Source organism: Garra rufa, chromosome 5 (assembly GCF_049309525.1).
Source record: "Garra rufa chromosome 5, GarRuf1.0, whole genome shotgun sequence".
Lineage (NCBI taxonomy): Eukaryota > Metazoa > Chordata > Actinopteri > Cypriniformes > Cyprinidae > Garra > Garra rufa.
In genome coordinates, this window is record NC_133365.1 from 28822882 (window position 1) to 28838393 (window position 15512).

At 41.7% G+C, this 15512-nt stretch overlaps 1 protein-coding gene across 1 annotated transcript in view; it reads right to left on the reverse strand.

Moving 5' to 3' along the window:
- The window catches only part of eda (ectodysplasin A), a 56502-nt gene extending 52087 nt beyond the window's left edge, over positions 1–4415 (reverse strand). Inside the window, exon 1 of the mRNA XM_073840609.1 lies at positions 4012–4415. Coding sequence (XP_073696710.1) covers positions 4012–4329 — 318 coding nt within the window. The 5' untranslated portion in view covers positions 4330–4415. The remainder of the gene's footprint in view (positions 1–4011) is intronic.
- Between the last annotated feature and the right edge of the window lie 11097 nt (positions 4416–15512).

A 15512-nucleotide genomic window follows, 5' to 3' on the forward strand; every position in this document is an offset into this window, starting at 1 on the left:
ACACCTGTTTGGCTGAGGTGAACCCGCTCTTAGATCCCTCATTAGCACACACATACACACACTTTTGTAATCAGTCAGACAGAGCAGCGCTCTGGGATATATGGCTAACACTATATCAGATCTAAGATGCTGATCAACAAGCGCATTCCTTACTGCTAACTCCTCACTGCTAACTCAAAGGACAAAGGACTCGGGCTAACACACCGAGTGCATGTGAGAAACTTGTGTGTGTATTAGTTACAGCGGTAAATACTTGAATGGAGAGTAATTAGAGTGTGGCTGACTCCATCCATTAATGTAATATCCTGTCGAGGAGGAATCCCATACCTACAAAGCTTAATAAGGAATAGTGTGTGTGTGCATTAGAGGGCTCACACTGCGATCTGGCCACTTGCCATAATGCCTGAGAGAGAAAGAGAGAGAGGTTGATGGGGAAAGTATTCCCTTCGTTTTCCCATACTCTCTCTCACACACAAACTCGAACAAAGGAAAGCTCTGATCTACACTGTAAAAGAAAAGCAGGTATGACTTTCACTGAAACACAAACTGGATGTGCTATAACAAGACATCAATAGCATCTTCACAGCTGATACAGAGTATTTCATGTATGGACTTACAAAGAGATTGTGCTATTGTGTAATTGATAATATTGGTAATATCAACCAAGCCAATATGGTACCATTATATTGTGGCCTACACTTACATCAAGACTGGTGATACCATGATGCTTCAGTTTTGTAAAAAAAAAAAAACTACCGCAACCATGCAACACACCAAAACAAAATAAAAATAACTTTGGTTGCTTTTGTTTTCTTAAGTAAACTATATTTTACACGACAGCATGTTGCACACACACTTTCTCTCGCTCTGTGGCTTCAGTGCATGTCATTTTTACTCTGACAGACTAACCACGCTCACGCCTCCGTCCATCAATCAGAGTCGTCATGGTTACACGTCTCTTTTTGACATGCATCAGTGCAAAACTCACAAACACGCATATATGCACGCACATGCACACAACACCTCCACCACACACACATATTTAACCTAAGGCAGAAAATTTGTTATGTCAAGGAGTTTTGGATGTTTATATTACACCATGCCTAGCAACAATATCACTATATTTGGTGGAAACACTGATGCACAAAATAGTTAACAAGGTCAAGGATCACAGGTTTGAGCCTTACACTCAAAATTTGACCCTGGACCACAAAACGTGCAGGTCGTAAGTAGCACTGGTATATTTGTAGCAATAGCCAACAATACATTGTATAGATCAAAATGATCCATTTCTTTTTTTATGCCAAAAAATTACGTAAAAAACAAGTTCTACCAGAAAGACTCGGGAGAATTTATACTATACCGATTACATTTATGTAGAAGCTCAGCAAGCAATCCGGTTCTTTGGCGTAGGCCCCGTTCGTAACTCGCATTCCGAGGGTACGGAAACAGCGAGTCCCGCCTGAAGACGAAGGCGGGGGCGCCGCTAACCCCCCCGCGGAGTCAGGAAAGGGGCCAACTGGTGATGGTGAGGATTGAGGAAGACAATCTGAGGTCTTCGTGAAGAAGGGGATAGCCTGATTGATGGATGTGGTAATAGAGGGATGACCCAGCTTGGTAGAATAGAGGAGATGGAGGAGAGATTCCATCTTGGGGGAGGTGGGGAGGATGGAGGTGCTGGAGCAACAGCATCTGCGAACTCAGACATGGTAAGCGCTACCCTTTAAAGCTACAGTAATGATATGATTGGAAGATGAGGAGGTAATTAGTGACGCGAACGATTGAGTCTTCCTGCCAGAACTTGCGCTAGCTTCATTTCCATGAAGATATTTTGTAAATTTCCTACTGTAAATATATCAAAATTTGAATTTTGATTAGTAATATGAATTGCTAAACTTCATTTGGACAAATTTAAAGGCTATTTTCTCTACATTTTGATTTTTTGCACCCTCAGATTCCAGATTTTCAAATAATTGAATCACGGTCAAACCTGTCCTGTCAAACCATACATCAATGGAAAGTTCATTTAATCAGCTTTCACTTGACCCTTATGACTGGTTTTGTGGTCCAGGGTCACATTTTTAAGTGCCCTTAAAGATGAGAAGGAACAGGTGGCTTATTTTGCATTTTAAGCTTTTGCATCTGTTTATGACAAATTCTTTATCTGAGTTGAGGCAACTCTGAGTGCCTAAAAATTAGTAAGATGACTGTGACTGTGTGTACACAGCAAGCAAGCAGAACAATTACTACAGCCTTTTCCACTAACTTTTACTGTACCATTTGTTCGCACCAGGGATGAGATGTCTTCGCACCCTCATATTCACTTCAGAAAGGCCACAGTCATATGCTAGATTCATTCATTCATTCATTCATTCATTGTAGGACTTTGTCTGTGTGTGTAATTCTACCTCCAGAATTCACCTCTAGTTATGTCTAATAAAACGCATCCATAAGCCAAGCGTCCTGGATCCAGCACTAACGCACTGCCCGCGGGGTGAACATCAGGAAATGCTGCGACGAGCCTGGCCTTTTGCCAAAGGAATTAAACACGAGTCCGGGCCAAACCGCAGCAAAGGCTAAATAAACAGCGACCTGTGCCGCCTGACAGTAAAAGTGCGTCTGATGAAGAGAGCTCGTAAAAAGGACAGATGTTGTTTAAACAGAACAAATGTACCCCGCAGGTGAACGATTCACAGTTACGAGAAGCGCGTCACTCACGGGCTTTTGACGCACAATGTAAGCAGGAAGAGACAATGCTCACCTAAATCAATGACTGATGCAACCCAGGTAGGTTTCTGTCATGCCTAGGGGTTAAAGAGTTATAGATCCTCACAGGAAACTTAATGGTTGCAGGTTCAAACTCTTGCAAAGAGCGATTCATCAGCAAAATTGAAATCTGTGCTTGCTTTATGTGACCCTGGACCACAAAACCAGTCATAAGGGCCAATTTTTTGAAATTGAGATTTATACATTATCTGAAAGCTGAATAAATAAGATTTCCATTGATATATGTTTGTTAGGATAGGACAATATTTGGCCGAGATACAACTATTTGAAAGTTGTGCATATGAAGTTCTTAGCAATGCATATTACTTAAGTAAATACAATTTAAGTTTTGATATATTTATGGTAGGAAATTTACAAAATATCTTAATGAAACATGATCTTTACTTAATATCCTAATGATTTTTGGCACAAAAGAAAACTTTATAATTTTGACTCATACAATGTATTTTTGGCTAAATTGTTACAATATACCCATGCAACCTGAGACTGATTTTGTGTTCCAGGGTCACATATGTGGAAAATTAATTAAATGCTACTATTAATTACAGTAAATAACATACAGATAACACATCTGTTAAATACTGATTGCTTTTTGTACCTGAATGTGCATATTATATGCATATTAACATAATAATAACAACAGTTAAAAACTACCTTTGTGTGAAACATTTTTGTTTTCATTACTATAGCACAAAAAAATATGTAATTACCCTGAATTTTCAATATTCCAGCTTAATTTTTTTCATTGGCAATGTAAAAAAAGTGCAATGACATAATTGTGGAGACTGTAACTTCTGCACCACTTTGATTGTATTTAAAGAATGAAACTTTATTAGCTGCTTTAAAGTTTTATTTTAGTGGAGTGATGGAAATTTTGTATTGTATCCTGGTCTCAAAGACCAAAGCACACCTGATATAGACCATCATCTCATTAGTAGAGGCTCCAAGACCTGAACTGGGTGTGTCAAATAAGGGAGACCTCCAAAATGAGCAGCACTGGGGTACTTCAGGGTCAGGCTTGAGAGGCATTGATCTAAAGGAAGTGAACTCTAACAAAAGGTCTCCAACAAAACAAACACACACACACACACACACACACACACACACGCAATCAATAGCCAGGGAGGCAAGACAATAAGAAATTCTCTTCTCAATAAGCTGAAGCCAAGTGAGCAGGAAGGAGGTTTCTGCCCTTTGTGTAGAACAACAGATAACTCAGTTTACCTGGTCGTCTTTTGTTGGGTGGTCGGTGTCCGGTAACCGGAGCACTGGCTCTGTGGCTTCATAGTGCGGTACTGGCCCCGTTGATGACACCTCATCTTTGTTCTTCTGGGATATTTCTCGTTTGAGCTCCGAGCGCAGGTCCAGGTAGCAGAAGAGCGTGACGAGGTGCAGAGAGAGCGAGAGGATGAACAAACTCAGGAAGATTTTGCAGTTGTTGCATTGGCTTTGGCACTCACACGCTGCCTGCGTGCGCTCTCGCTCCTCCAACTTTACCGGTTCGCGCTTCGGTACCATGGCTGCGTGCAGGTCGGTCATCATTGCTTCTGCATGCCGAACTTCCTCGTCCTCTCAGCGACTTTTGGCTTGGACTGGTCGCGGTGAGCAAGCGCTTCTCTGCGGGCTCATCTGGCTTCCTGACCCCGGACTGCGAGGATTCAGGCTGATAACCTACTACGGCCAGTTCCAGAGACCGACCCCTAGCCGCTGATTGGCTGCCCGGCGTGACGTCATCTCATTGAAAATCCTCCCGCGGAAAAGCGCGGCACTGTGACATTCATCAAGGCGCAAACAAACATTAATCACTGCAGCGCTAACAATAGCGTCAGACGTTCGCTGCCGATTACACAATATTTCCTATTTCGTAAGCCCTGAAAGGAAGAGTCTGTAAATAAGTTGGTGAAGTCAAGAGAGTTTCCTAATTCGTTTTGCTTCGTCTTCACATCAGGGTTTTTCAAACCTCACACACCTACTGCACACCTACACTTGTATATAACTGGCATCATCCATTATTTAGAACATTAGACATAAGTTACTAGATATGAACATCACAAAACTCCTGTCTGGAGATCCTTAGGAGACCCACAAGGACCCCTAGAAAACCCGTCTTTCTTGTCAAACTTTCCCTGCCCACATGCTTGTACATTAGACTTGGTGTGTGCATATGTGAACGTGCAAGTGTGTGAAGTTCCACATCTTTAAAGTGTTAGAACAGAGGACTGGTAGTGTAATTGTGGCATATGTTGAGAATCAGAGCAGACTGAGTGTTAAAAGCGAGACAGGACTGCCAATCAAATAAAAACATCAAATGACACACACATGCACAAAAACACACATGAGCACACACTGCTTTTCAAACAACACAATTATACACATACATGCACTCCAGCTTACACACATTTATCATACTGTCAAAGTGCCAAAGCGCACACACCATATAAATTTAACTCTAAAATACACAGTTATTTATTACTATGACACAACTATTTTGCTTTGTGTTGTGTGAGGTTTCTATGGAAACCACTAATTGATAATATTTGGGTAGTCTTTTTTCTTTTTTTTTCTGGCAGATTTTGCAGTACTGTCACTCTCATCCAATACTGTGAAAAACAGTGAAAGGGAGGAAACAGATAGATTAGTAGAAAAAGAAGAATTACTAGGAAATCAACAGGGCTGGAACTTCTGTTTTTCTAAATAAACATTGTGCAGTATCATAACCTGAGTCGGCTTTACTGCATACTCGTAGTCTATAAGTAGCTATAGTGGTGGCCAAAATTATTAGAACACTGGTATTTTCACCAGCTAAAAATGTTAAGTCAGTTTTTTCTATGTTTTGCTGTAGTGTGTCAGTAGAAAATATCAGTCTGCATTTCCAAACATTCATTTTGCCATTAATTGTAATAATCCAGTGAGATTTTTGTTTGCACAAGGAGCCTGACAACAACCAGTGCTCCACACAGAGATCTGATCTCATGATCTTCCAGTCTGTCTAAAATGACACAAAGAAACAGAACAAACTGAGACAGACTAAATCCAGAAGAACTGTGGGAATGTCTCCAAGATGCTTCAAAAAATGCTACAAAACTGTTAAAAGTTTCAGGCACTTGTGTAAAAATGCTGTAAAATGAGGATGCTGTCAAAAATAATGTCATAAATAGATTTTCTTTTTTGTGCCACAGCAATTTGGCTGCCCACTGCTCTCTGTGCGGAGCACTGGCTGTTGGCAGACTCCTTGTGCAAACAAAAATCTTAATGTTTACAAATGTAAACTGATATTTCCTAGTGACACACTACAGCAAAAGATAGAAACAACTGACTTAAAACTATTTTTAGCTGGTGAAAATGCCAGTGTTCCTAACATTTTGGCCACCACTGTATGTAATTCAGAGAAAAATCTAGCCCAAGATGTTTGATGGATGCTATCTGACCCCTCTCCGTTGCTTTTTCTCTCTCGTTCTCTTCCTCTGTTCTCGCTCCACTCACAGCTGTGCTCTGTGTACTGCAGATCCTCTGTGACCTCATAAAGCTGAGCCTCTTTAATATGGTTTTATATTAAATCTGTGCCGCTTTTATTCGGCTCCAGACTCTTTAATCTTAAATCACTTAAATATTCACAGCTACACTGCTGCTGAATCGATTCAGCGCCACACACACACATGCACACGGTCTAGCAGTCTCACACTCAGACAATGTCCTCTGACAGTTCATGATAGATCTCTAAACACAGACATCACTAAATAATGTAATAAAAGCATCATTACAATAGCTAAACCCACCCAGAACGTCTGGAAAGAGTTCTAAAAACACGCACGCAAACGCATTCAAGCACACGCATGAACAAACAAGCGCATGAGAACGCGCAACAAAAACATTTGCCAAACCACTCGAAGGCGTGCACAAACACACAAATGCACCAAACCAAAAAAGCAACGCTGCAATGCATAGACAGGTATGGTCTGAGGCCCTTGGGCAGTTGAAATTAAATTATACAAATTAACTTAACAGAAAATCCAGCCCATGCGGAGCCCAGAGAGGCTGGAATCAGAGTGCTAAGAGTTTAAGAAAACAGTAATTACACACACACACACACACACACACACACACACACACACACACACACACACACACACACACACACACACACACACACACGTTTGTTTTTGTGAATTGTGGGGACATTCCATAGACGTAATGGTTTTTATACTGTACAAACGATATTTGCTATCACCCTACACCTTCCCTACACCTAAACCTAGCCCTCACAGGAGACTGTGCATATCTTTACATTCTCAAAAAAACGTATTCTGTATGATTTATAAGCCTTTTGAAAAGTGGGGACATGGGCAATGTCCTCATAAGTCACCCTCTCCTTGTAATACCTATGTCATACCCATGTTATTACACCAATTTGTGTCCTGATATGTTACAAAAACAAGGTACACACACACACACACACACACACACACACACAAAAATTGAATGTAGCTTGTACAAAAATCAGGAAACAATAATAATATGGCAATAAAACAATATGATAATAACAAACGGCAATAAAAACATTGATTAAAACATTGATTAAATTGATTATTTTAGTGAGCTGTTAAACGCAATTTTACGGGTAAGAGGATTAACTAATGATCAAATTATACACTGTTTCCATTAGTCATCCTTTTAAAATGTGTTTTTTGAGCTTTTTGGAAGAAAAGACACTTGTCAGAAGGCAGGGAAGTGGGTCAGTGATATTGATAAATCTGCAAGATACAAGCTACCGACATTCAACACACTCACACTGAGAAAACACTGCCTCCTACTGGCTAAAATCGTGTCACACAGGCCTATTAAGGATATGCACCAATATAGTTGAAGGGTAAATAATGTAATAGGAAAATGATATTCATATCTTATTGGCATGCTACAGTACAGTCTTAAAGTCTGTACACGAAGAACTGGCATCAAAATCAGACAGATTTAAGTCTGTGCTCATGCAGAACATCCCGGCAGGAGTTTAGATGGTGCAGGAGTTAATCTCAGGCGGAAAAGGCCAAAATGAGCACAGAAGCAGCGATCCAGTGACTCAGCTCAAAGACTTTATCTCTCAGACTCCAACACATCACTCACCCGCTCACAGAAAACGGATGAAGCCACTGAGATGAGCTGCTAAACGGCTTCATCTAATGGATAAACAAGCCCAGCTGCTGTTGAGTAAATTCTATCTGACATTTAACAATAAACACTCACATGAGTAGAGGAAATAGTTTTGATATGTTGGTTGTCTTTTTAGACTACCAAAAATAAATTAAAATAAAACAGTATGCTCATCATGGTCTCTGAAGTAGCGTCTGACAGCTGCTGTCCCTGTTTAACTGCTGTAGTTACTAGGCCCAGTCACAATCGAAAGTGTGTTCATTCATGGCCTTGAAACAAATTTTACAAAAGTTTGATAGAAGCATGTCAATCCTGTCAATCACAAAACAATGTTTACCTCACTCATATGACAAATTTCTGTGCATCTGTTGTGTTTGTATTTCTTTGTATGATGTATTTAAGATTGCCATGCAGAGCGATGTTGTTTCGTTAATCTCAGCTGTGCTCATATAAATCCTGGGTAGGGATTTCTAAATAAATCAGAGTTTCTGTACGAATTGGTTCAGTAAATGATTCAACAAATAATTCCTAAAAACAGTCACTTTGAACAAACTGGTTGAATTAATTTTTCAATGAGTAACTCAAATAGACAAGTTCCCGGCTAAGAATTACAACTACAGTTGAAGTCAAAAGTTTACATACACCTTGCAGAATCTGCTAAATGTTAATTATTTTACAAAAATAAAAGGTATCATACAAATGCATTTTATTTTTCATTTAGTACTGACCTGAATAAGATATAAAATACGTGCATATATAGTCCACAAGAGAAAATAATAGTTGAATTTATATAAACGACCAAATGTTTTAGTAAATGTTGAAATTAACATTAACAAAGATTAATAAATGCTGTATAAGTGCAGTTCATTATTAGTTCATGTTAACTAATGTGGTTAACTAATGTTAACTAAGGAACGTCTTGGTTACGTATGTAACCCTCGTTTCCTGAAGGAGGGAACGGAGACGTCACGTCGGAGACCGACGAACTGGGATATCGCTTTAGAGATACCAATCCTCTTCGTGTGTAAACTAAACGAGCCAATGGACATTGGCATGCATGATTGCATCCAGCTGTCGCTGATCACAGCGTGAGCATAAATACACAGCAGGTGCAATGCATAGACAGGATTTCGCTGAGGAGCCGAGCTTGGGTCCGGCAGCGGTGGTACAGCAGCTGAGGCGACGGGACGTGACGTCTCCGTTCCCTCCTTCAGGGAACGAGGGTTACATACGTAACCAAGACGTTCCCTCTCAGTCGGTCTCTTCGACGTCACGTCGGAGACCGACGAATTGGGATCCCTAGCAAAGCGCCGCAGCTGCTGCCCCCCCCCTCCAGTGTCCTGAGCAAGCCTCCTGGCCTCCAATTTTTGCTTAGGCCAAGGGCGGATCAGAAAAGACCAGTCATTGTATAACATAGCACTACCTACTTAAGTCTCTCATGTATCCTGAGCCTTCTATCGGTTCTAAAGATTCATCGAGAGAGGCCTGGCGCCTAGACGCTCCGCTACGTCTGGAGCCGAGGAAGGAGGAACTCGACAGGGTCTACATGGACACTCTGGAGAAGATAGCAAGCCGACCTGAGCCAGTGCCTCTCAGTGTTTCTACCCGATTGAGGTGAGAACACAGGAGGAGACAGGCTCTACACAAAGGCTATAAAACCTAACGAACGTGTTGGGGGTCGCCCAGCCCGCAGCTCTACAAATGTCAGATAGCGAGGCGCCACGAGCCAGCGCCCAGGAGGATGCAACACTTCTAGTAGAGTGAGCTCGCAACCTGAGCGGGCAGGGCATGCCCCTGGTACGTGGCCCCCCAACCGGTGGTGGAGGCATCCGTGTGTACCACAGCGTGCCTGGAGACCTGTTCTAAGGGGACTCCTGCCCGAAGAAAAGCTAGGTCTGACCACGGGATGAAGGTTAGGCGACAGGCCGAGGTTACTTTGACCTGGAGAGTGCCGCGCTGCCACGCTCTCCTCGGGACTCGGCCATGAAGCCAGTGCTGAAGTGGTCTCATATGGAGCAGTCCAAGCGGTATAACTGCCGTAGCCGCTGCCATATGCCCCAGGAGCCTCTGAAATTGTTTCAGTGGGACCACTCTGGTCCCTGTGTTCGCATAACTGCTCTCGAGAGTGTGCTAGTATCAGCCAGTCGTCGAGGTAGTTGAGGATACGAACGCCCTGTTCTTTGAGGGGAACAAGGGCCACCTCCGCGACTTTCGTGAAGACACGGGGCGAGAGGGACAGCCCGAAGGGCAGGACCTTGTACTGATATGCTCTGCCTTCGAACGCAAACCGCAGAAATGGTCTGTGGCGCGGAAGGATCGAAACATGAAAGTACGCGTCCTTCAGGTCGATCGCTGCGAACCAATCCTGGGGACGAACACATCGGAGCATGTGTTTTTGTGTGAGCATCTTGAAAGGTAGCTTGTGAAGAGCTCGATTCAAGACGCGCAGGTCCAGGATCGGTCGTAATCCACCGCTTTTCTTGGGTACTATGAAGTAAGGACTGTAAAATCCTGTCTTCATATCGGCTGGAGGGACCGGCTCTATTGCTTCCTTCGCCAGCAAGGTAGCAATCTCTGCACGCAGGACAGGGGCATCTGCTACTTTCACTGTAGTGAAGTGGTTGCCCCTGAACCGGGGAGGACGCCGGGCGAACTGAATCACGTAGCCGAGTCTGATGGTTCGGAGGAGCCAGCAAGACGGATTGGGAAGCCCTCTCCAGGCTCCCAACCAACGTACAAGAGGAACCAGCGAGACCACCGACGTACCCGCGGGGGGGGGGGGGGGGCAGCGAAGTGGAACGCAGGGACCCCGCTCGGGCGTCTCTCTGTGCCAGTCCGAAGCGGGGTCAGAGTGTCTGTGTGTGGTGTGTGCGAGACATTTACCTGCGTTCTGGCAGCTGGTGCGTGAGTAGTCCATTCTACAGCACTCTCCAACCGCTCAGTGCCGTTTGCTGGCGGGAGGGGAGAGGGGGTGAAGCCCGGGGATGACCCGTGCAACACCCGCTGTCCCCTCTGGGGACCCAGAGATAGTGGAAATTGCTCTTTTATTGAAAATTTGGGAGTCACCGGCCGTGAGGCCGATGATGGGTTTCTTAAAAGAAACAAAGGGAACAAAAGATTCTCCGCCCGGCCCTCCTCCGGGGGAGGGAGTGGTGCGTTCACCATCTCCCGAAGAGCAGCTTCCTCCATCTCTGGATCGCCCGTCTCAGGGACGCTTGTTCTTGCGTTTCCCACTGGTCTTGGTGGGAGCCTGGACGGGCGGGGCGGCCGCCCTGCGATCGGCTCCACGGCGCCACTATGAAGGCTGCTGCGCTGGCTGCTGTGGAGCGGGGGCGGAAGCAGGGGGCCGCCCTCGGCGACGAGCAGACCGAGGTGGGTGGAGGCAGCAGCGGGAGCACGCCGGGGCAGGATGTGACTGATAGCCTCAGTCTGCTTCTGGGCGGCCGAAAACTGCTGGGCGAAGTTTTCTTTTTTTTTTTTTCAATATTGATTTTTATTGGTTTTATTACAACAACAACATACCAACGAGAAACAAAACAAAACAAAAACAAACAAAACATACACACCCACACAAAAAAGGGCCAGAGTACATTGCAAATGACATAAGTGCCTAACATAATTACGAAGGAGAAAGATCAAACACACAAAAAAGGGGAGATAAAAATCAGCGTAGAAATTACAGTGTTATAAATGCGTCAAAGTCCATTACATACTACTGTTATTAAGTTGTTGGAGGAAGGGACCCCAGATCTTAGAAAACTTATTAAGAGACTTTGCTTCATTAAACCTCATTTTCTCAAGATGAATGACAGCAGCCATTTCAGCAAGCCATCTCTGAAAACATAAGGGAAGAGTGGATTTCCACTCCCTCAATATAATTCTCTTAGCCACCACCATACCCAGCATTAATGCCAATTGCACATAATAAGGAAACGATGAAACTGTGCCAGAGTAGCCAAAGATGGCCAATTCTACTTCAGGCAAAACAGCCAGTTTATATGCCGCAGAGTACCACGAAAATATATCCTGCCAATACCTATGGAGTTTTGGACAGAGCCAAAAAGAATGAGATAAAGTTCCCTCTGCGCCCTGACATCGATCACAAACTGGAGACACTTCTGGGTAGATCTTGTGGAGTTTGACTTTAGAATAGTGCAGTCTATGTACAATTTTGAACTGAATTAACTGAAGTCTTGCATTAACAGAACAGCTGTGTATTCGCTGTAAGATTTCAGACCAGAGGTTGTCAGATATGTTGATTTCAGCATCCTTTTCCCAAGCTACCTTAAGATAATCAGAAGAAATGTTTAATTGTGAAGAGAAGAGAGAAACAAATTGCGAAACCATATGCCTAGATTCAGGTGCTTGTCGCACTAGGTTAAAGAAGCGGTGTTCTTCCTGATGGGTCCTATAATCACAAAATGCTTGCTGAGCATAATGCCGAATCTGCAAGTATCGATAGAAATGAGAATGAGAAAGACTATATCTACCAAGAAGGTGATCAAAAGAGGCAAAGCGACCATCTGTGTATAGATCATTAAATGTGGAGAGACCCTTGTTATTCCACAATTGAAAAATTCTATCGCTCAGACCAGGTGTAAAATTATGATTCTTACAAATGGGAGAATGTACGGAAGGCCGTGTGATACCAAGAAATTTCTTAATTTGTTTCAATATTCTCAAAGAGCTATGTACTACAAAATTATTAGTAATAATCTTTAAAGGAGTATTTAAATTAGAAAGTAATAAAGCAGGAAGAGAGCTCTTGATTACAGAATGAGATTCCATGTGAATCCAGGTAGGAAAATCATCAGTCTCATTACAACATAGCGAATCTTTACTCCAATACATCAAGGCTCTTACATTTGCAGCCCAATAATAATGTTGAAAGACTGGCATCGCCAGTCCCCCAATCTCTTTAGATTTTTCCAAGTGTGCCTTCGAGATACGATGAGTCTTAAAACTCCAAATGAACGGGAAAATAATAGAGTCTAGATTTTTAAAAAACGATTTAGTAAGATAAATGGGTAGGTTCTGAAACAAATATAAAAACCTTGGAAGGACCATCATCTTTATAGCATTAACACGGCCTATCAATGATAAAGGTAAAAGCCTCCATTTTTCAATGTTGGATTTAAGGCTCTTTATTGCAGCAATAAAATTAAGTTTAAATATATCTTTGGGATCTAGGGGAATAACCAATCCTAAATACGTGAAATGATCACGAACAATTTTAAAAGGGAGGGACTCAAAAAAATTGGTTGAAAAATTATTTCCAAGGGGAACAAATAAACTTTTATTCCAGTTGATAGAATACCCAGAAAAAGAACCAAAATGCTTTATCAAATCCATTATTGGAGGTAAAGAGTCAACAGCATCCTTTAAGAATATAAGTAAATCGTCTGCGTATAGAGAGAGCCTAGTCTCTATTGGCCCAATTTTAATGCCACTAATAGAAAAATGATGTCGAATACTTATAGCCAAAGGCTCCAAAGCCAAATTAAACAGTAAGGGACTGAGGCAACATCCCTGCCTAGTCCCACGGTAAAGTGGAACATAGTCAGATTTGTCTAAATTAGTGACTACCGCAGATTTTGGGTTTGCGTAAAGCATCTCAATGTATGTACGAAAATTTTTACCAAACCCAAACTTATCTAATACTGAGTATAGATATTGCCACTCGATCTGATCGAAGGCCTTCTCGGCATCTAAAGAGATAACAGCTGCCTTAGTCCACTGAGGATCTACATTATACATAACATTTAACAAGCGACGAACATTTGAAAAAGAAAATCTACCTAAAATAAAACCAGTCTGATCATGGTGGATTAATGAAGCCATGTGTTTACTCAAACGAAAGGCCAACACCTTTGCAACAATCTTCTGGTCACAATTTAGCAAGCTTAATGGTCTATAGCTAGAAGGATCAGTGTCATCCCTATCTTTTTTTAATAACAAGCAAATATTTGCTTCATAAAGAGAACGAGGAAGTTGTTTATTTTCAAAAGAATGATTTATCATTCTCAGCAATAGTGGAGCAATAATATCTGAATGAGCTTTATAGAGTTCAATACAAAACCCATCGGGCCCTGAAGCCTTACCATTCGGAAAAGACTTAATAGCCTTCAAGATTTCATCTAATGTGAACTCTTTATCTAGATCACTTTTAGCCTTCTCACTAAGCTTCGGAGTGTCTATTGTATCAAGAAAATCAGAAATATCTGAAATGGGCACATTACACTTAGAAGTAAAAAGATGTTTATAAAATTCCAAAAAACGAGAATTAATTTCTTTTGGATTGGTTAATATTACACCAGAGTCTGATTTAATTTGAAAAATAGCTCTATTGGCCTGTATTCCTCTTAACTGCCGAGAGAGTAATCTTTCAGGTTTGTCACCCAGCTCAAATTGCTTACGTTTTATCTTAAGCATCATATTACTGACTTGTTCACTCAAGATATTATTATACTCGTACTTCAGTTTTAGCATTGCATTAAGATCTGACTGAGATTTAGTTAGTCTATAGGCATGTTCCATAGTTGGAAGCAAGGTTTCAATTTCAGCAAGCCGTTTACGTTTTGCCTTTTTCCTGCTCGATTCATAAGCAATTATATTACCTCGCAACACTACCTTAAAGGTCTCCCAAAGAGTGGAATCAGACACATCACCTTTATCATTAAAATCAAGAAACTGCTTGATGTGAGAAGAGATGTATGCGTGAAAATTCTCCTGCAATAGTAAACAAGGATTTAAACGCCAATTGTACTTTGACTGAGACATAGAAAGGTTAAACACCATCGAAAGCGGACTATGGTCAGAAATTATAATATTGTTATATTTGGTCTGTATTACGTTCGAAATAAGTTTAGAATCAATAAGAAAATAATCTATTCTAGAATATGATTTGTGCACAGGAGAAAAGAAGGAGTAGTCTCTGTCGGATGGGTGTTGTAGTCTCCAAATATCGACTATATTAAAAGACTTACATAAATTATTTAAAGTACCAACTGAACGTAAAATGTGAGGAACCTGCGTGGAGGAGCGATCCAAATAAGCATCAAGATAGCAGTTAAAATCACCACCAATTATTACATTTGTAGTACTGGGGTCAGGAAGCAAATCAAAAATCTTTTTAAAGAAATTAGGATCGTCAAAATTTGGACCGTAAATATTTACACATGAAATTGGGAATGAATTTATATGACCAGATACTAAAATATACCTTCCCGAAGGATCAGAGATGACAGCAGACAAACGAAATGGGACAGATTTTCTAAATAGGATAGCAACACCCCTGGCCTTTGAGGAAAATGAAGACTGATAAACTTGCGAGATCCAGTTAGATCTAAGGCGTCTCTGATCTGTTGGTCTGATGTGAGTCTCTTGCAAAAAAATAATGTCAGCAGAGAGGGACTTAAGATGTGCAAATACTTTGCCTCTTTTAATCTGGTGTCCCATACCTCTAACATTCCAAGATACAAATGTGACGTTGGTCCCCCCAAAAGAACTATTTGCATCAACCTTCGTCATCGAACTTGAATATCACCGATAAAGGAACAAAGAAGGCAGTAAACACTGTA